We start from the raw sequence: 22,743 nt of genomic DNA on the forward strand, positions 1-22,743 counted from the left end.
CTGAATCCTTGGCATCAATCTCGTTAGATGCAGAAAAAGCATTTGACTGGGTTTACTGGCCATTTATATTTCATGCTTTTAAATGGTTCGGTTTAGGATCACAAATTACACCCTTAATTGACTTACTCTATTCAGAATCTAAAGCTGCAATTTCAGCGAATGGTCTCATTTCTCCTTACTTTAATCTAAAACGAGGAGTTTGTCAAGGTTGTCCCTTACCACCTTTTCTTTATAATTTAGCTCTAGAACCATTTCTGTCCAAAATTCGTCAAAATCATTCTGTCACAAGCTTTGTCTCAGGTTCACAACAAATTAAATTAGCATCATATGCTGATGATCTCTTAATCTTTCTTTCCAAACCGGAATCCTCACTCACAGCCTTTTTAGGCGAAGTAGAGGAGTACGGTTTGGTGTCAGGATATAAGTTAAATAGAGGGAAATGCGAGATTCTACCATTACCAAATTCACTTTCAAAGATGAGTTCAAGACCTCTAATTTTACCTGGAACTCTAAACATATCAAATACTTGGGCATCTGGTTCTCCTCTTCTATTAAAAAATCTATCTTGTTAAACATAGATAAATGTTTGGCTAAACTCACATTATTAACTACAAGATGGCATCCTCTTCATCTATCCTGGTGGGGTCGTCTTGACACAATCAATATGATGCTCACACCCATAGTTCTTTATCTTCTGTCAAACCTACCATTACCTAATACATCTAATTCTTTTTAAAAAATCAACTCCATCCTTACCTCCTTTTTATGGAACAGTAAAATCACGAATGGCGATACTGAAATTACCAAAATCTAAATCCGAAGGAGTCAATTTCCCTCACTTCTCTAATTATTATAAGGCCTTCCAACTAAGACAACTATCAAACTGGATCAATACTCAACCGGATGCCAGACCACTTTGGGTGGATCTCGAACTTTCTTTCTTAAACCCCTTCTCATTTCAGGAATAACTCTCCTTTACCCGGAAACCGCAAAAACGCTCTACTCCCATATTAAAACACTCATGTAAATTACTATCAAATGCATCTCATTTAACTGCACATGACTTGGAATCCTTTCTCAAATCCACAATTTGGCACAATAAACAGATCCTTATCTGCCGGAAACCTATATACTGGAAGGTTTAGAGAAATAAAGGTTTACTTTGGGTCCACCAATTTTTCGACCAGGGTTCACCCATCTCCTTTACACACTTTCCTTCAAAGCCAAATTTCTAACCCTGCAGAATGTACTAATTGAGGAATATGCTAAGCTTACCACTCGACTCTCTTCACAGTCACACTCCCTCTTTCTTTGGAACTGTCTTCTACTCACAAACCCCAAAGCTTTGACTATTTATTCTCGTCTAATGGAACCTCTTAAAGATAGACACAAGACCAAAATAGAACTCTCATGGGAATCCGATCCAAAAACGAACTGGCCTGTCACTCTATGGAACAAAATATGGTTAAAACGTAGAAAATCCTCTAGGGCCGCCAGCACAACACAAACACTCTTCTTCATATACAATCGGTTATTTTTCACTCCAGTCTCCATCCATAAGATGCATAACACAAGCCCTAACACATGCTGGACATGCTCCCAAAGTGAAGCAGATCTCAATAACATGTTATTTGCATGCCCATATGGTTTTAAATTCTGGGAACAGGTCTGGAATCAATGTAATATTATTTTCCACACCAACACGCCCTTATCCCCTACCAATATTTTCCTAGGTAACCTAGCACCAGAGTGGGAGAAAAGTCAATTCCAGCCAAAACTCAGATCTGCTACTGGCTGTAGCGTTCCAACAAATCTCAAAAACTGGAAAGACTTATCCAAATTGTCCTATTTAGCATGGTGGAATGCAGTATTTCATAATCACCGTTCAGACACAGCTTTAGTCCACCCTATCTCTCTAGCTACCACAAGACTACATTTTTGGACTCCACTCACACACTTTGTGCATGCAATAGCAAAACATGCCTCCTCCCCCGCGCCTCTACTACAAGAAGTTACCAAGCCTCCCTGACTTCCTATTCCTTATTTATATATAACTTTGATTACAATGTCATAACCTATTGCATCCTTTTCAGGATGTACTTTGAATATATACTGTTATTTGCAATACTTATGAACCTATGACTGTTTCCCTATTATTTTATATTATATACTCTTATTGCCTTGATGGTATTTTGTACACTACAAGTTTTCCCAAGTATTTCTCCGTGCCTTTATGAATTGATAAGCAATTGTTTGTACGAATTATTGTTTTTCATAACAACTTTAAGTTTTCAATAAACTTCTACTTGAACTTCAAAAAAAAGGAGCAACTGAGTCATTATAAGCTTAGATGAGGTAGCTGCTTCCCTAATATCCATTCTGCCCCAACAGGCAGGTTTCCACCGGGCCGCCCAAAGCAGGTGGGCAGCCAGATAATAGAACAATAGTTTAATCCAGTTTACAGATTCCAATACCATTCCAGCCATACCATTGTATATGAAATCCCACCACAGGGGATCATAAGCTTTTTCAATCTCAATTGAAAAAACAAGTGCCTTAGAATGAGTCTGTGGCGGACTATCCAGTACCGATATACATTTTCTAATGTCAGCCATGGTATTATGTTTGGGAATAAACCCAATTTGATTAGAGTAGATTAAGCATTCTACTTTAAGGCGAAGCCTATTTGCCACTATCTTGCTCAGGATTTTATAATCTACATTGAATATGGAAAAGAGGCCGATATGAGGATGGCCTTAATGTGTCACTATCCTCTCTGGGAAGAGAGACCACAATAGCTATCTCAATGTAGAGGGTAGGGAGGCGTGCGCTGTCACTCAGGCGCAAACGTGTCAACATATGAGCATATAAATCCACTGGGAGACTCTCTGACCCGGGGACTTTACCTCTAGCCAGCTCTCTTCAACAGCAGCATGCACTGCTTGCATCTGTACCTCTGATCCCCTAGAGACTATGTCTCACTATGAAAGTATTGGAGTTGAGGCCCCATAACATATTCATGCTTTTTTGGGTATCCAGAGTCTTCCCTCTTAATAAGTTTTAGGCACTTTGTTAATCTCAGAGTGTGAATATACCAGCACATCAGACTAGCTATAAATGTGCACTATCGGGGTGGACCTCTTGTCTTGGTTTATTAGCCAATCTAACAATCACCCCACATCATGTGCTTTTGAGATATAGCTTTTATAGTCATATCTTTTTAGATGCTCCACTAACTGTAATAACTTGTTTCTATCTTCTCTGAGGCGCTTACACCTGAGCAGGTCCTGCATGGCCTCTCTCTCCATAAAGTCCAAGAATTGATCCAGCTTGGAGACTTCTGCAAGCAGTTATCTCTGTACCGCGCTCTATTGGTTAAAAATGTCTGTGTACTACATTTTGTAATTGTCTTCCGTTCCATCAGCACTGACAAAGCCATACTCACCTTATCAGATAAATAATGTCTAACTGGGTCCCCAGTATGCCTTGAATGACCCTGGTCCTCCAAAAGATCATACTCATCTTTCAGGTGGGGATTGCTGCTGTAGGCATATCTCACCTAAGTGGCATTAGCAAGGGATTGTGGTCTACATACTTTTTTGCCAAGTATTCAATATGTATTACTTTGGACTGAATCTGGCAAATACATAGGAATATATCCAACCTGACATAGAAATCGTGCATACCGGAATTGATTGAATACTTTCTGCGTAAAAGTCTATGAATGCTCTACGTATCTACCACTGCCCTGTTGTGATCAAGTTGTGAACAATGCCTTAGCTACCTTGTGTTTGTTTGATGCCAGGAGTGGTGGGAGAGATCTGTCTACTTCTGTATTCGCTCTACAAATATAGTCCTCCATGCATAATGGACAATTTTAGTCAGATGTGGTGCCATTCCTTTCAAAAAGAGTTGTTGATCCGTGTTTGGGGTGTAAACATTGATAAATCCTATATTATGCATCTTCCCTACTTATCTATAATTTTTGTCTGAGGCTGAAAACGAATGACTGGTCAGTTCCATATCAAACCCCCTAGTGTGTAGGCGAGTATGTCATGTAATAAACGTACCGCCAACATCGTCTCCGAAGTGCCTGCCCTTTTACCTGTGTGATGTGTGTTTTTAGAGGAAAATTAAGTGAATCACCCCTCTTTTTATACATGCTAGCATGTTATAGAGTTTGTTCGGGGAGTTAAGGCCACGCACCTTCAATGTCAGTGGCTTAACGTGGCCTTGTTTGCGTTGCACTGTCATACTGACACAACTCTACCTTCTCCGCATACAGTATGTAGCACATCCAACCAATGCCTCTATATGGTCATGCTCTTGCGCTCCATCAAAAAATGAACAGATAAAAACAAACATATATAAACAAACATACAAACCCAACCCAGGACAGTGACATCGCAACATGCTGTCCAAACCTTTGAAAAACAATTTACGACTGCACAACTTCAGGGTCTCTCTAGCCAGCCACACAAGTGCGTGCCAAATGGGGGGAAAAAAGTGGAAACTCCACTTGCTCCTCCATACATCAAAAGGATATCAGGCTATGTGGGTGGCCAATTAACATGATAGTCAACAGCGGGCAAAGGCAACTAACTGTGCATAGAGACCAAATGAGGCTTTTTTACATAGTAGACCAACTGGGGCTCTTTTACAGATCTATAGGGTCAAGTGTTTCTCCAAAGTAGTATATGGGAGCGACATTTGGGGATGCATCGCTCATGATGAGCTACAAATCATTGGAAATAGGTTTTTGATACTGGTTGTGAGCGTTGAACAAGGTACCCAGTCATTTGTTGTGCATGAAGAATTAGGGGTGCCCTATTGATCTGATATAAAGGCCTTTCTCACCCTTTTTCTCATCTGGGTAAAAGTTCATTTTCTGAGAAGGCAACTACGGAAGGCACTGGGGACCTTTAAACCTTTCCAACCTGAGCTGCTTAACACAGCTTGATGGAAAGAAGGCAGTACGTATGTCAGGCTGGCCAACACAAAACAGCCTGCCAAAGTGACACACAATTTAAACTGCTGTCACCACTCCTCTCTGCTGCTAATCAGCTGGAATTGCCCCGCCCTGCCTTTGCAGCTTGGGCTGCCAGAGGAAAATAAAATGGTGATAAAGTCAGTTTATTACAATTTTATTTTTCACATTAGGAGCACCTGCAGCTGGGGTGGGCAACACTCATTAGCCCATATGAAGCAGCCGCCGCTGCAGCATGCACAGGAAGGATTCAAGACAGAAAGAGAGGGAGGAAGGGGGAGGTAAAAAGAAAGCAATCAGAGAGGGATGGAAGATGGAAAGAGAGAGGAGTGCAAGTAAATAAAGGGAGTGGCGCTGGCTTGAGGTCTTCTGCAATGATGCTTATGGTTCCGCTTTCCATCTCTGACTGTGTAGAGGAGGGGCGAAAATGGCTTGTGTGGCACACAATGGAGCTGTGATGTGCTTGTGCCCTTGTCATTTGGGGGTATATTTATCAACATTTTGCACTGCCCTTGTGCCACCCAAGGGCAACACAAAACTTAGATGAGAGGTACCAAGCCACGCAAGGCCACCTTGCGTAACCCTGCATGGCTTGTTAAATCAGGAGTAACGCAAAGCACCGAAAGTCGCTACCTTACATTACTCTGCCCCCGGGAGTCATTCCATGGGTGGAGCATCAGTGTTTCCACCCATCCACGCATTGATTCTGAAGTATTCCCATATTTACCAATAATAGTAGACCCGAGAATGCATCAGAATGCTATACCTCCCCAGGGGGGGAGGCGTAACGAGGACAAATATATTAATTTCTTCCAAAGTATGCTGCATTCTGCATCACACATAGAAAGAGGAAAACACCTCAGAGGATTTTTTTATGCTGGAGGGGGTACCTTCCTGCACAAATCAAATCCTACCTATAACGCAGGAACCCTTGCACGAAGGTGCAAGGGTGCCTGCGTTGGCACTAAGCAGCAGTTTGGGCGCCAGCGCATCCAGAGAAAAGGAATGCATTGTATAATGTTAAATCTTGCCCTATAAGGCAGTGCAGCAAGGTAGCTTGCTGCATTGTGTGAAATATTGATAAATATGGGCATGAGTTACTAGCCTGATAAAGTCTAAAGCCCAGGCTTCACCCACTATTCCAATTTCACCACAGTCCAGAAGCTGGTTGACAAAACTTTTTTGAAATCTCTCATCTTTAACCCCTACCCTGCGGGGCTAATTCCCCCACAGTGCGGGGGGTGGGGGGATGAGCTTGTGACGAGACCAGGCCGTCATGAGTCCCGGTGGAGCTGTGCTCATGACGGCCTGGTCTCGTCACGACCCCGCCCACTCAATTCTCCCACACAGGCGGGGAATTAACGGCGCGTGGGCGGAGCGGCGGCGTTATGACGAGACAAGGCCGTCATGAGCACAGCTCAACTGGGACTCATGGCGGCCTAGTCTCGTCACGAGCACAAAAGGGGTTAAGAAAAAATGTTCGCAGAAATATTAGGAAACGAAAACATTATAGAGAACCAACGTTTATCTGCAATGGTAACCAACTTTTCCCCAACCTGAGTAGCACATGTGAAAACTTTGGATATGATGAGGCGTCTAGTGAATACACTTACAGCACTTTTGTTGGTGAACTGTTCTTGTCTTCTCTTTAGTAAATACTTAGTGAGAGGCTAGCGAGTTTCTTTTGTCAAAGTATTCTTACTCCTAATTTTGGACGTCTGGTTTTCTATTTAATACATTTGTAGTTGAGCACGTTATAGGATTATCATTATTCCAGAAATAACTACTCTCTAGTTTTACTTATCAATTTAATCGAAGTTGACCAGTGCACTGGAATTACATCATTAAACTTGGAAAAAAGGAGTGACTAAATAAAGAGGTGGGGAAAAATACAGCCCCAGATAGATGCTAAGCAATATGATACAAAACTTTTAAGGACAACCACTAACGATATCCAAACTGGGTTCTGCTCCTTTAAATATACCTATAAGAATCGGGGTTAATTTTGCATGTCAATTTTTTTATCTAAACTCTTCAGTATATTATATCAGACTATTCTTGTGGAAGTTGTACCTGATCCTGCTCCGGGTAATCTACCATGTTCTTAACATGGTATAATTGTACTGTAATGCCCTGTATTCTTAATAAAGTTTACTTGTCTATATTTCTATAGAATTCAGTATTCAAGTACACAATTACCATGCCTAATTCAGTTGATGGTGGCTCTCCACCCGGTCTCAGCTCGTCATGACCGTTGGAATGCTCACATGCAGGGCTAATTCCCCTGTTGTGCTGAGCGTTCCATTAAACGGGCGTGGCTCGTCATGAGCACACGAGAACCGTGGCTCATGACGAGCTGAGCTCGTCATGAGCACCGGGGTGCTGTTCGCGCCCCCCCCTTCCCCAGCAAAGCAGGGGAATGTGCCCCGCAACCAAGGGGTTAATAGCACCTCCTGGCATGAACCGTGATGCTGGCGGCTATGTGCCGCAGTGCAGACAGGCAGGTTGATGATGGCTCTCCTACCGGTCTCCAACCAGCGGGGGAGTGAAGCAGAGAGTAAGCGGGACCCATGCTGCGGAAGCCCGCAGCAGATTTAATAGCGCCTCCTGGCGCGAGCGGGTGACGTTGGCGGCTACGCGCCGAGTGCAGGTAGGCAGATTGATGATGGCTCTCCCCCCGGGCTCCAACCAGCGGGGGAGTGAAGCAGAGAGTAAGAGGGACCCCTAATTCAGTTTTACTTTGAACTGAAAGAAAAGGCAAATTCAGAATTCAAGTGTTTATTAAAATGTTATTATTGAAGAGCAATGTAGAAACAAAATTTACAATAGCATTTATAATAGCACCAGAAGCAGGAGAATAACTAAAATTCATTATACTGGCAATCATTTTATAACTTGTATTATTTTGCAGTATAATATAGTAATCCATCTTTACAGCATACATAACATCTCGTGAAAAACAACTTGTACAACAAATGTAACTCTGATTTTCAAACATTCGACAAACAATAGGTAGTATGTGGAAAGGGTTCTATTCTTATTTGATTTAAGTAATTGAGGTAGAATGGAGAGAATGTGAAAACACAATTCTGTCTAAATAATGACACACTAACGTATGTCTTCCTAATGATCATGTCTCCTTAAGTGTACTCGGCAGTCCTACAAAAACCCACACACATCTGCTACCTACATATTTTAAAAATGTCATCATTTAAAGTGCATGTATTTGGTTTTACCCATCTGTGTTTAAGCCCAAATAATCTGGTCTAGCTGCACAGGACATATAGCAATAATAAACATTCCTCAGACAATATTTCAAAGCATTTTGTGGTTAGTTTTTGACACTGGTATCCCTCAACATTGTGAACATGTTCAGCACTGAGGCTATGGTTGCACCTGAAGATGTTGCCACTTGTGTGCCTGTATTGAGCATAGTTACTTAGGCTGTGACTTGCCGCTCCAAATAACAGAGACCTACAATTTACCAGCTACGTCTTAATATATGGAAAAATTGTTCAGATTGGAAAAATTGGGATCTTCAGGATGTTGACATGGAATATTACCTATGTGAAAATGGTCTCACAACTCACATATTCACTCGAGTGTGTTACACACCTGCTTCAGAGATCTATCTCTAACTGACACGTCACTCATGGCTCAATTGTACTTGTTCTATGAGTGAAGAAAAAGTGTACCAGTCTGCCCTGCTAGAACTGTTCTGCTGGGATTTGAAGCTTGCACTTGCTGCATTATATGAGAGTAGGAAGATTGCTTTGCTACTGCCCCCTGCACCAATTCTGTGAGGAAAGAATATTTGCACAGCACTGCTGCTGCCTGATTTGTATGTGTCCTGTGATGGGGAAAACTTGTACTGCTGCTGTCCTACTTATATTTGCCGACCAGTGGTGGAAATCATGAGGTATTTTTGCCCAAGGTGTACCTGTTTTATGAGAAAGGGTGTTTTTTCCACTGCTAAATGAAGTTATTTCCTCTGCTTATGAAGGAAAAAATGATATATAAAATGCACTTACACAGCATACCCTATAAATTGGGATTTTCTGGAGATATTTGATGTGAAATGCCTGCAGTCCTGAAGTATTTCCTGTCCCCCAAACGACCACTGTCTGTTCAAGCGCCAAACATGTTGATGTAAAAGTGAGGCAGGGTCCACTGCTCTAAAAACTATTTTTAATCTTATGGCAGGGATTCACCAGTAAGAACATTATTAGCTTACCCGCACACAATATTAATATAGGTCTGAGGTTTAACAAGAAGGGAGCATTAATGGTGACATAACTAGTTGACTCTACAATGTGTAGTACTCTGGGATGTTTACAGGGGTAGATGTGGGACCCACTGATGAACCATACCACATTAGGTAGATGGGGTCAGCATCCTGTCTGAGTACATGAATATATAATAATTCCATTAGATGTTGGACTATTTCTTCCAGGTGTCTTGTATGTTTATGAAGAGTGCACAAAATTCTGATAAGGCCTCTCACTACCTTGTTAAGTGTGTTAACTACCCGTGTTGTACATGACCTGTATCTGTGAAATAGGGTTGCACCTTTCCCAGAGAAAAATACCAGCCATGTGTTCACATTTTAAGAATCTGCAAAGGTTCTGACATGGCACCTAAATAGGATTTTATATAAAATCATCGGCGTTCATTTTCGACTTGGTCTTTCTGTCTTAGTTTACTTTAATTATCAGCCAGGTATCATTAAGGCAGCCCCACAACACACTTTAGAGTGTTTTCATTGTAAATTTACTGTTTAAAGTATGTAAAGATAATGGGAAAAATACCAGCTTTAGGTGATTTTTTAATTTTTGTACAGGTCGGGGTATAAAAATACTGGTCAGATGCAACCCTAGTGTAAGAGAGTTGTGTGATGTTCCTCCTGCTATTGCCACCTGCCCTTTAATTATTCTAGGTGTTAGCCAAATATGTGCTACTGCTTTTTGTGTTGTATCTTTGTTGTGTTGTATTGTTTGGTATAAAACTTTCCAAAACATTAAACACAAACTAATTTGTAAAGGCAATGCTTGCAATAATGTATGACATGAAGGAGAGTAAACTCTTACAAAATATGTGAGCATGTTTTACTTTTGGATTTGTGTGTTCAACAGATTTTAAAATGGACTAGATGACTTTGTAACATTTTAAAACATACCCCTCAAGTGTCTCCATGTCATGTATAACACCATCAGCCATCTCTAGCATTTTAGCCAACAACACTTTGAATTCTGGGACTTTCAGCCCCTTAAGAGAGTGTTAAGGCAGTAACACAAGCCCACAATGCGAAATGATGTGGGCTGAACAGCAAGGAATGGCTAATATGTCACAGTACACTTGACAGACTTGCACTTGCGAAATACAAAACATATGTTGTTCCTGAGTTTCTGCCTTTATGCTTGAAGGTTAAACAGCCCAGTGGGTGAGAAGGCAGAAATAGCATTTCACAAGCAAATAGCCTATTAGCAGTGAGCTAAACCTAACATAGGGACTTGAAATGACTTGTTAAAAAGACATTGTTACCAGAACTATGTGAGCAGCATACACAATATGAAAGGAAAAGCAGTGTGCTGGCACCCCGTTTCCCGAGCCACTCACTGTCTGTGAACCTGCCTTGAAATGCTGCTAGTGCTGCTACACGAAGACTGCCAGTGGTTACTTTTTTTTGCAGATTTATATAGCGCGAACTCGATCCGAAGGTATTAGAGTGCTTTATATGAGCACCGGAAGGCACGGCCCGTGCAGGGCGTTATACCGGGGCTGTGACGTCAGGCGGGGGAGGGTCAGGGTGGGGGGTTGTAAAATGCGGGATATGGACCATTACAGGTAAGTACCGAAAAAAAATAACGAATTTCGTTACCTGCGCTGCATCGCCAAATGTGATGCAGTGCGGGCAACACAATTCGTTTTATTTATTTTTATCGGTACTTACCTGTAATGGTCCATATCCCGCATTTTACAACCCCCCACCCTGACCCTCCCCCGCCTGATGTCACCGCCCCGGTATAACGCCCTGCACGGGCCGTGCCTAAGCACCGGTTACTTTACACATTCAGGCATGGGGAGATTAAGTCATTTGCCCAGAATCACAGGATGTGGACACGACCCCAAGGCTCGAACCCTGGTTTCCAGCACCAAAGTCGGTAATCTAGCCGACGGACCACATCCTCTCCCTTCTGAAACATATCAATTTAAAAGTAAGTAGCTGCGGTACAACTGGACTCATGACTGTGGTTATATTACAATATCAGCAAACAACCTCGTAGGCAAATAAGTACAGTAAAGGTATTGCTATGTAGCACCTCAGCCAACCCTCTGATACCACGTGGAACTCTTTATTATTTCGTGTTCAGTCCAAAGCCTGTTTATAGAAACAGGCGTGATGCAGGCTAAGTAGTCACTTATTTCGAATTACTTCCTTAACAAGTGTATATGTTTTTGTCGCAAATCCAAAATTTTCCATATTAATTATATATTTAGGTCACTCAAATGTCTTTTTTCGTTTTCTTGGGGAGTTTTAAAGCTGTGCAATATTTGTGGAGTATTTATAGCCATATTTATGTATCAGGATCACTAGATATTTATGAATTTGAGACTTAATGGTTTATGTAATAATGTTATTTGTCCCGATCATGTGTTCTTCACAATAAAAAATGTTTTGAGAAACAAAACCTTATATTTTCAATTACGGATTAATTTTCATGCAATTCAGTTTTTTTTATTATATTGGTGCGGTCTCCAAGATAATACTATGCATGTTTTTACGGAAGGTCCAACTGACTGTCACAATGGGCTGTGGCCCTGTAACGGAAAGGACTATCCAAGTAATCATGCTTTACCTTCTTAAATCATTCTCATAATTAAAAACAGAAATAAGTAATCCAAAACTTGCCCTTGCTGAAAAATGTGCCAAGTTTGGTGTTACATATTCAGACAGCTATTCCAAGTCAGGCAGTTTCAACAATCAATATTACTCAGGTCCCACTTCTGGGGTTGTCTTCACCTATTATAATTCCTGTGCCTTTTGCATTGACACTTACTGTACAAAGACGTCAGTTGTGGATAGTTGTTGCTCAGATACTATTAGGCATAAATGTGGTGCACTGGTTTACATAACAATAAGGAAATGGTTCAGCAAGAATGACCATCAACAATATGCAGAATTTAGTTCAGATCTAAAGGCTAACATCCCAATCAATTTCCATAAATCTGACAGATATGTTTTTGCGGGTATCGACAACAATCTTAAAGAGTAATTCAGCCAAAGGAAAAAAAATCAGGCTTTGCATTATTCGAGTGTTGTTTGTAAAAGAGTGAAAGTATAAATCTTTTTTCGAAAAACGAAGATGCCTTTCTAAAATGAAATTGTATTTTGAAATGTTTTCCAAATCCAGCTGGACCTTAAAAGGAAAGTTTGTGTCACAGTTAGTCCAAGGCGTGTAAATGAAAACACCATTCAAAAAGAATCCAGGATTTGGAAATGTGACTAATCCTCATCTCCACTCAGAGAGACCTTGCCAATCGTCTACAAAGTTTTGGAATGATCATCGAAAGGGTGCCAGTCTTTTCACCTGCAACAAAAAAGGAAAACAATCAATAGAGAGAATGTCTGACATTCCTACTCAGAGACAGAGGGAGCAGCAATCAAGGGCACTCTATATTAAAAAACACATATAGTCAGAAGATGATGTCAGTGACACCATAACTGCCCATTCCTGTTTCATCTTAATTAAGTATCCTTCTACACAAAGAATTTGTATTGTTACTATGAAGGCTCTCTGTGCTGGTAAAAATGGGAATTTGCCTGGATAGGAAGAGTTTCATTGGCAAAACCCATTTCATGGGCAATGGAGGATGGTCTAACTGCTGCTCGCCTTTCCCCCACTTCCTAAGTTTCCATTGTCAACTAGCCAGCCGCGGTCGGTAATGGGTGTACATGCAGGGGGTGACGTGGGGAGGGGGAGGGGCAGGGTGGGGGGTAGTAGTCTATGGATTACGGAGCTTTACAGGTAAGTAAACATTTAAATAAATAAAACGAATTTCGTTGTGTGCACTGCATCGCATTTGGGGATGCAGTGCGCGTAACGAAATTCGTTTTATTTATTTAAATGTTTACTTATCTGTAAAGCTCCGTAATCCATAGATTACTACCCCCCACCCTGCCCCTCCCCCTCCCCACGTCACCGCCCTTCAGGTACACCCATTACCGACCGCGGCTGCAACTAGCACAGGTGTTGATAGTGGCATTCATGATTTTTTTAAATGTTGATTCAAGTTATTTATATAATTAAACATAAAGCACAGATCATTAGTAGAGTTTGACAAACACTGGCCTATGCACATTAAAGGATGCTGTATCTACATAAAACTTGTAGCCAAGGCCAGATGTACAAAGCATTTTCCCTGTGGTAAACAGCCCGATTCGCAGAATCAGACCGTTTCTGACCACTGCCTACTCTTAAAAATGAAACTTCATGGTTTCATTCTTTCTTTTTGAGTGCATCCCATTTTCTTTGAAGGAAAATGGGCTGCATTAAAAACATTGCTTTATTAAGAAGCAATCACAGACAAGGTGGTCTGCTGACCTTAGCAGGCCACCATAGGCCACTATCCCTGTGAAGGCTGAGTCTTAATGTGCCGCAAACTGCTACTTGCCTCATTAATATTCATAAGGTAGGTGGATTTGCGACCCACACATTCCCCAAATGAAACTTAATGACTACCTATTTACTAACTGTGATTCGAAGAGAATCGTAGTTCGAAATCGGTAATTTTAATGTTTGTACATCTGCCACTAAATTCTTCTATATCAGAAGCTAGTTGTGGTCTCACTACTTACATGACATCACTAATCTACCATAACTACCTAATTAAGTTGAGTTGTTACATTGCACGGCCTTTTGCCACAGTCACCAGCAGATACAGTGAGAACCATTTCGTGTCAGCACCGATCGTTTTTCAAATTCTGGTAACTTTCCTTCTACTGAAAAAAAATAAAGCTATTGAGACTGCTGATTTACCTTGTTTCATTCAACAGAGCACTGCCCTGTCTTCTCTGCACTTGGGATATTACTACAATAGTTTGGACGCAGTTGCTCGAGCTTTCTCTCATCAATCCAACAAATTATAACTGCGAGTAAATACATTACAGATGCATGGCACTTATGTAGTGGGCAGAGAGGAACAACCTGCTAGACTTAGCAGCACTATCGCTGATAGGATTCAAGGGGAGGCTACACAATTCAGGACATACCGCGGTTATTCTCCCCTATAGTAACTCTGTCCCCCACCACCACCACCACATGCTACAAACAATAGTTGACAATTTAAAGCAAGCATTAGCAAAGCCAGTAGGACTCGCCTATAAGACCTCTTGGCCAGTGCTTTAAATGGGAAAAAATAAGTGCAGGTACTCATTTAAATGAGCTAGAGGTGTGTCGAGTGGGCGGGCCTAAGGGCAAGACATGATGATACCTCATATGATATATAACAGCAAATAAAATCATAAATCATTCAATCACTTCAAAAGTGCAAAAATATTTCCGTATGTATATATATATATATATATATATATATATATAGCAGCTCCCAAACACCAGCCAACTGCACACACGAGCGGGTGCACACAAAGCGGGGGTGTGCCCGCAAACGTAATTAAAGCTCCAAAATCCAAAGGATATTAACTCCAAAAGGAATGCAGCACACGCAGGGGTGGTTCCAACCAAGATGTTTATTGTTGGAACGCTCACAGCAACAAGGCGTCTTGTTGCTGTGAGCGTTCCAACAATAAACATCTTGGTTGGAACCACCCCTGCGTGTGCTGCATTCCTTTTGGAGTTAATATCCTTTGGATTTTGGAGCTTTAAATATATATATATATATATGGTGTGAGCAAGGGCACTTGGTGCTCGAAACGCATAACAGAGGAAAGATTCAATAAACAACTACCTACCAAATCCCCTGGGTCCGTTGATTTCATTTCGCCCGCCTGGGAAGTGATGGGATCATTAATTTCTGATATATATATATATATTACCTACTGGCGGTCACCAATAGGTAGTTATAGTTAGGACCTTGTTTCCATAGGAAATCCGCAACATTCTATTGGGAATAACTTTTGCGCCGGTTGAGGAATTTGCGTGTAATTTTCCAAAATTTAGGCCAGCTCCGCTCCGCTCCTTTCCTTAAAGTTTCGGGGGGATTCGTCATGCGGGGGCCGAGAAAAAAGGGGGGCCCCAAAACGTGTTTTCCCCATGTTAATTTCCAAAGGACGTTCAGACACGGCTACAGCCCGAACCGCTGAATGGAATTACACCAAACTTTGCAAAATTGTAGGGACTGGTACGGAGAAGTCCCTTTGCTATATTTGGTGAAAATTGCTCCAGTGGTTTTTACGAAAATTAACTTAAAAACAATTGATATATCTATATGCGCGCTCCGAGCGCTTAGGGGTACGCGTACCGGTAAGCACACCCAGCGCGCCACGGAAGTGTGCGAGCAAAAGCTGATTGGCTCTCGGGTGTCTGTCAACATTCCAAACAGTCCGGAGAGTCCGCCATCTTGTGTTTCGGTAGAATCGAGACACAAGAGGTGTAAAAAAAAGGGGGAAATGATTAAAAGGGGGCAGGGTAGACACCCCCTGACCCCCTAGGTTTTCTGAGGGGGGCCTAGAAGGACTCTGAAGGGCCCAAAAACTATTTTTTTTTTTAATTCGCGGGGTAAGCGCTGGATGCGTTCCCATGTACGCTTCCAGGTACGCGTACCCTGAGCGTAGCACAGGGAAAAACAGTGTAAAAAAATAGTGTAAAATAAGAATTTGGAGTGCTTAGAGGTAGGGAAGCTCTAAAAAACAGCTGTTGTGTTACGTGGGTGATTTAAGTACCTACAAGTAGGTACCGAAGCAGAGTCTAAAATTCAACAGAAAGATTCTATTCCCCTCATCTGAGAAATGTACACCGTCTCCTCTGTAGATATCTTGCATGTAGTAACGCAAGTTATTGTGGTATATGGAACCCATACCATAGTCTCTCAGGAAAGCAGAAACAGATCCTTTTGGGACCCCCTGAGAAGGCCTAGAGGGTCAGGGGCACTCTACCCTGCCCCCTTTTCATGTTCTGAACTATTACATTTCACTCTCTTCTGAAACTACACAAAATGGCGGCGATAGGGTGCATCAGAGACAGACAGTGAGAGAAAGGAGGCAGGAGATGAAGAAGAGATGTCAAATACACATTGGAGAAAATATAGTGGGAGAAGGGAAGTAACTATGAGTAAACTTACTATGTAACATAAAATTGTTGCACTCTATACTATAAGTCTCACTTTATACAACAATCACTTCGCTACTACCTCATAAATTAGAAATAAAAATGAATAATATCTCAAACAATTTTTAATTTCTAAATATTAATTTATTGTTCTGAATTTTCATAATTTAAAAGAACTTGTAACATGTCCTCATCAGGAATTTCCTCTTCAATCACATCATCAGGAATCTCCTCATGAAAAGTCTGCAAAGATGATTCCTGGAACTCTACGGTCTCCAAACATTCGATAAATTCGCCGTCAAGAGACTGATCAAAAAAATCCCTCATGTCATCTCCTCCAAGAGAAACTTCTTCATTATTGGTGCTGTCAATATCTGGGACATTTACAATCTCAATAAATGTATTGGAAAATTCAAAAGAAATTTCAACGGTCTCTTCATTGTGATCCATTTTATTTAGAAATTTCTTGCTGTAAATTGCAGAAAATAATAATCACTTTCATTTATCGTTTTTAGTAATACATAATATAAAACTAGCTTTATCAAGTATTTAGTTCTTAAAAATTAATATGCACACATTTTTTCAAATACTTTATATAACTATATCAGTAGAGTTAAGGCACTGTAACCAAATTGAAATGAAATGAAATGAAGAAAATTCTTAATAAAAGCGCACTGCGACCAAGCGGCTTCCTGGCGCTGAGGATAGAAGCTAAAGAGAAGGATAACAGCTGCCAGGAGGAGATCAGCCGGAGTACGCTATGGAAAATAAATGTGTCTTAAGGGCTTTACGAAATTGAAGAAAAGTTGGGATAGATCTAATTGAGAGGGGGAGGCTGTTCCAGAGGTGGGGGGCTAGTACCGAAAACCTGGTACCTCCTATTTTGGATTTGCGAAATCGGGGGACATTAAGAAGAAATTGGTTGGAAGAACGGAGGGCACGAATAGGAGTATAGGGGCTGATGAGTGAATTAATGAACGCTGGGGCAATACGAGTGCGGGCCAGAAAGGCCAAGCATCCCATTTTAAAAAGAGATCTTTGGCAGATGGGAAGCCAATGAAGAGATTTCAGGACAGGCGTAATGTGAGAAGATTTGGGCAAGCGGTGAACAATTCGGGCAGCCTGGTTCTGAATGGCTTGCAATCGGCGGAGTTCGTAAGCCGGAATGCCCGCGTAGAGACTGTTCCCGTAATCAAGACGGGACAGAATCTTTGCAAGCATGATCAGTTTAAGGGCTTCGGTAGAAAAGAAGCGGGACACTTTCCGAATAATACGGAGGGAAAGGAAACATGAGGAGACAACAGAGCCAATCTGGGCATGCATGGTGAGGTCCCCACTAACTTTAATGCCCAAGGTCTTTGCAGAAGCCGCTGGTATGGGCGGAGGGCCAAAGGTGGAGGGCCAGAAGGCTGACGACCAAGGGGAGGTGGAATGACCGGTCAGGACCAACTCCGTCTTGTCCAGATTGAGCTTAAGTTGGTTGCTGTTCATCCACTCCGAGCTGAAAGCAAGAGTGGAATGAAATTTAGGTAGAGAGTGCAGGGGGGAGGAGAGGTCGAAGACAAGCTGGAGGTCATCCGCATAGTTATATACGGAGACCCCCATGTCAAGGAGAGAAAGAATAAGGGGGCGAATATAAAGATTAAAAAGAAGAGGGGACAGGGAAGAACCTTGGGGGACCCCACAGGGAACCAGGCGGGTAGGTGCAATATGGCCAGAGAGATGGACAGCCTGTGTCCGCCCGTTTAAAAAGGAGGCGAGCCAAGAGAGAGCGGTGCCCCGAACGCCCGCCGCGCCGACACGGTCGAGAAGGATGGAATGGTCGACCGTGTCAAACGCAGCGGACAAATCAAGGAGCACCAAGGCTTGAGGCAGGTTGGAGTCCGCCTTACTCTTGAGCTCGTCTAGGACGGACAGGACCACTGACTCTGTAGAGTGAACTGGGCGGAAACCCGCTTGGTGGGAGGCCAAGAGATGGTTATCCTCAATAAAGGCGGAGAGACAGGAAGTGGTGTAGCTCTCCAGTATCTTCCCAAGGTAGGGGAGAAGGGAGATAGGTCTGAAATTGGAAGGAAGGGAAGGGTCTGCACCAGGCTTTTTAAGAATGGGGCGAACTATTGCAGCTTTGAAAAATTGCGGAACTAAGCCTGAGGAAATAGAAGAGTTAAGGAGAGATAGGAAAGGGTCAGGACAATGAGTAAGAAGCTCCCTTAAAATGTGAGCTGGAGCACAGTCAGCCGGAGAGCCTGACTTTACTTTCCGGAGAAGAGCCAGAAAGGTATTTAGAGAGATGGGAGGGAACTGTTCAAAGAGCAGCGGGGGCGGAGGCAACAGGGGGAAAGGAGGGGAGAGAGAAGGTGAAATTGTTGGAGGAATATTGGATTTGATCTTTACGATCTTCTCTAGAAAGAAGTCGTTAAGAGACAAGCAGAGAGCTTGAGTGGGGACAGGATTGGAGTTGACTCTGTCCGAAGCAACAAGGTTACGGACTATTGAAAAAATGTCCTTGGGTTTATTTGCTGATAAGGATATTCTCTCCGAGTAATATGTAGTTTTGGCCGAGAGGATAGCCTTCTTGTAGTTCAGCAAAAGAAGCTTGTATTTGGCTAGCAAAGAAGGGCAGTAATTGCGTCTCCAATGGCGTTCAGATCGTCTAAGATCCAATTTAAGAGTTTTTAAGTCATCTGTGAACCATTTTTGGGCGTCATGCGGGCGGCAGATCTTGACTTTTCTAAGGGGGGCAACGCAATCACAGGCGGAGGACAGCCACTGATTCACTGCGTCTAATTGAAGATCAAGAGAGAAAGTCCCTAGATCAGGAAGAGAAGCAGTTAAAGAGAAACGGAGAAGGTTGAGATCAACCCGATTCCAATTGCGAGCTGTGATATTTTTAGATAAAAGGGTTTTTTTTTGGGCTACAAGATCAATGAAAAATGAAACCAGAAAATGATCAGACCAGGTACAGGGGACAGCTGTAGGGGAAAAAATAGTGCAATTGGCTGACCACACCTGATCTAAGGTATGGCCGTGAATATGGGTGGGGGAGTGGAGGTGAGGGAGAAAGTTGAGACATTGGAGAGTAGCTGAAAAATCTTTTGAGGACGGGTCCTCTTTAGGATCACCTGGCCAATAATTGAAATCTCCAAGAAGGAGCACTGAGGAGTTATTAACCACGAGTGTGGCCAGTAGTTCTTGTAAGATGGGCACAAAACTGGGCATATTCTGAGGGGGACGATACATTAGCACTATTGTGATAGGAGCTAGGAGGTTGACTGAGCGAGCAACCAAAAAATCTATGCCAGGTATGGGAGAATGGGGGAGAAGCTGAAACTGCAAATGGGAGCGGATAATCATCGCCACTCCCCCACCGGCTTTACCAGCAGGACGGTCCACCCTAAGGGCATAATACGAGTTGGGGAGGGCGGACAACAAATCAGGGAGAGAGTCAGTGGCCAACCAGGTCTCCGTGAGGAGCAAGAAGTCTGGAGCATCGGTGTCCAATAGGTTAAAGAGCTCGTACTGGTGCTTGCCTGCTGATCTAGTATTTAGCAGGCAGGCAGTGGCCATAGTAGGAGGAGAGGAAGAGAGGGAGACAGGGAGAGGGGGAGTCTGTGACCAGGACGATTGCAATACAGGTTCAGACAAGGGAATGGAAGGAGCAGGAATGCCCAAGGCTGCAATATGTGTGGACAGGGACGGAGAAATGGAGCGGACCGAGTTTAAGGAAAGTGGTTGAGCTGAGGTGTAAGTGATGGCTGGGGCAGGCTCCGTGGCCCTTGGTCCCTGTCGGTCGCGGACAGGCGCAGCCGGGCTTGCCTTTGGCGCGCCTTAGGCGCGCTGACGGCGCGCCCGCTGCGCCCGTCCGCTGCGCGAACGGAAAAGGCACATTGTTTGTAGGGAGAGAGGCAGGGAGGGGGCGTGGCCGATAGACGGTGGGCGTAGCCAGTGGCCTCAAGGGGATGACGGCAAAAATGTGTAGCCCGCTGCAGCTATTTAGTCTGCTGCGCGGGAATGCCCAAGATGTCAATGACGATTATGAAGAGCCCAGGAGCGGGAGGTAGGCAAATAAAAACACAGTCAATACACAAACAAAAGACAGTTTTAAAATAGCAATCCTAGCGTCTCCCGGCTTCCGCCTCAGGAGGAAATAAGTATAGCTTCTAGCTGGCGCTCGCAATCAGCGCGATTTAAAAAGCCTTCGGCGGGGGGGCGTGGCCGATAGACGGTGGGCGTAGCCAGTGGCCTCAAGGGGATGACGGCAAAAAGGTGTAGCCCGCTGCAGCTATGTAGTCTGCTGCGCGGGAATGCCCAAGATGTCAATGAGGATTATGAAGAGCCCAGGAGCGGGAGGTAGGCAAATAAAAACACAGTCAATACACAAACAAAAGACAGTTTTAAAATAGCAATCCTAGCGTCTCCCCGCTTCCGCCTCAGGAGGAAATAAGTATAGCTTCTAGCTGATGAGATGTCATCAGTGATGTCATGAGTGATGTCACTGACCATGTCATGAGTGTTGTAATATGTGACGTCATCAGCAGTGCATTGCGGGTGTGCCAGTTATAGTGAGTACAACTAACTATAACGTGGGAATTTCAATGCTTTTGTATGCGTAAATTGTCCAGCTAACTATAACTGATGTGAAACCTATGGTTTTTTCAGTGAATTTGCAAGGTTTTCTACATGCTAATTCCTAACTATAACGTGTGTGAAACCTATGGTTTTTTCAGTGAATATATATATATATATATATATCTCCACAACCTCCTCCGAAAGAAAGAGCTGAGGCCTCACGGGGGACTTTTCAGAAGCTCCTTTATTGAAATTTGGCACAATGCATTTCAGCCTGTCCGGCCTTCATCAGATGCCTAGTACTCAGGAGGCCAAGGGGCACCTTGCTTATGACCATCCAGCAACCTCCCCATTGGCGGGGATCCGCTCCGCCCCTTCATTTCGATCATGCTCACCGACTTGCAGTCTGTGCTGACTGCAAGTCCCAGGATGCACCATTCGCCCAGGTAGGTGCTGCGGGGTAAAGTTTATGCCCAAATGGAATCGCGGCGTGCTTGATGACTGAAGGTGCTCGTAAATAGCCAATGTCCTGTAAATGGTGTTTTCCAGTGCTTCCTCTAGTCCCCAAACACCGCTTCAGCCCCACATTTGGAGGCAACACTAACGAGGGGGCAGGAGTGACAATGCAGCCCGCCCTACGTTTCACGTATATATATATATATTTTTTTTAAACGATAATGAAAGTTAACAAGAAATATAGCAGATTTTGAACTCTGCAGTAATCTGTGCTAAAATGCCATTTTTAAGCTCTGATTTCAGAACTGAACAACTGAACAAATATCTGGTACTTTTAACTGAAAAAAAGTGCCAATCCTAACTTCAGCTGTCACCTCACCTTTTTACATCCCTCCCTCCCCTTCCTTCTGTGTTCATCATCTCGTCTCCCCCCCCTCCCCCCAGCCCGATCCATTGTTAGTTGTCACGGGAGGTCATTTCTAAAGTGCTGCAGCCTTGGGCAGGGCTACTTTCACACCCATGGATCCCTCGCTGTTGTGCGAATGCAGCAATTAGTGTTGATGGGACATACAAAGGGAAGCAGCTCCTGCACTGTAAAAAAAAAAAACATGAAAAGAAAACCGGCTTTGGGGAAGGTAGATGATTGTATTGAACTGCCACTCGCTTAAGTGTGGCCAGTGCAGCACCAGCCCAGGCTATTTCATGCACCTGACGGAGAGACATTAAAATCGCCACAGTTAGGTGCATTTCATTTTTGAAAGCAAGTTCCAAGCTGAAAGTATTTACAGCCAACATGTTCACTTTTGTCTCGATTCTTTTCCTGAATTTTTAAAGAGTTTTTGCTCAGTTAAAACTAGCCATTAAACAACTTAATGGCTTTTTCCTAATGCCTGAAGCCTAAGGCTTTGACAAAATATCTGTGACCAGGTGAGGGAATTATGAGTAGCGCTAAGTTTACAATACCCAGCAGCGGGTGTGATAAAGTCCACACCTCTTCTATATTCCCATGTACATATTGGTAGGTCAAATATGCCGAATGTTGGAGCAGAAAATACCCAGAAAGCACCAATTCGCCATGCTCCATTTTGAAAGGCTTAGCTTAGAGTAGGTGATCATTTTTGCTCTTCTTAAATTTCAAACGTCCAGTAATCAGACTTTAGCAGGTGAAATATATTTTGCATCTGTATCCATGGTTATCATAATCAATGCCTTAAAGAGAACAAGCATTTACAATGCAATGGTCTCGGCATTATTAAAGTTAGAGCTACTGGCATTGCTCATGACATTATTTTTATTTATGTTTTGGTTTTTAAAACATAAATAAATGGCATTGTCATTTACAATACCAATAGCTTAATCGCTCGCAAATGCCAGACCTATTGCATTTGCACCCACACAGAGCCACACACACAAAACCACCCACACACACATACAGAGCCACCCACA

The 22,743-nt window shown here is 42.9% G+C and overlaps 1 protein-coding gene across 2 annotated transcripts in view; it reads right to left on the reverse strand.

Annotated features, from left to right (window-relative positions):
* Positions 1-7,749: 7,749 nt before the first annotated feature.
* The window catches only part of NAAA (N-acylethanolamine acid amidase), a 389,727-nt gene continuing 374,733 nt past the window's right edge, over positions 7,750-22,743 (reverse strand). For both annotated transcript variants that reach the window (XM_078676390.1, XM_078676391.1), the window contains exons 11-12: positions 11,025-12,576; positions 7,750-10,627 (exon numbers count right to left, since the gene is read on the reverse strand). Coding sequence is in view for 1 of the 2 variants with exons in the window: in XM_078676391.1 (XP_078532517.1) it covers positions 12,573-12,576 (4 nt within the window). In the remaining variant the exon portion in view is untranslated. The remainder of the gene's footprint in view (positions 10,628-11,024; positions 12,577-22,743) is intronic.

Source organism: Lissotriton helveticus, chromosome 2_1 (genome assembly GCF_964261635.1).
Source record: "Lissotriton helveticus chromosome 2_1, aLisHel1.1, whole genome shotgun sequence".
Classification (NCBI taxonomy): domain Eukaryota; kingdom Metazoa; phylum Chordata; class Amphibia; order Caudata; family Salamandridae; genus Lissotriton; species Lissotriton helveticus.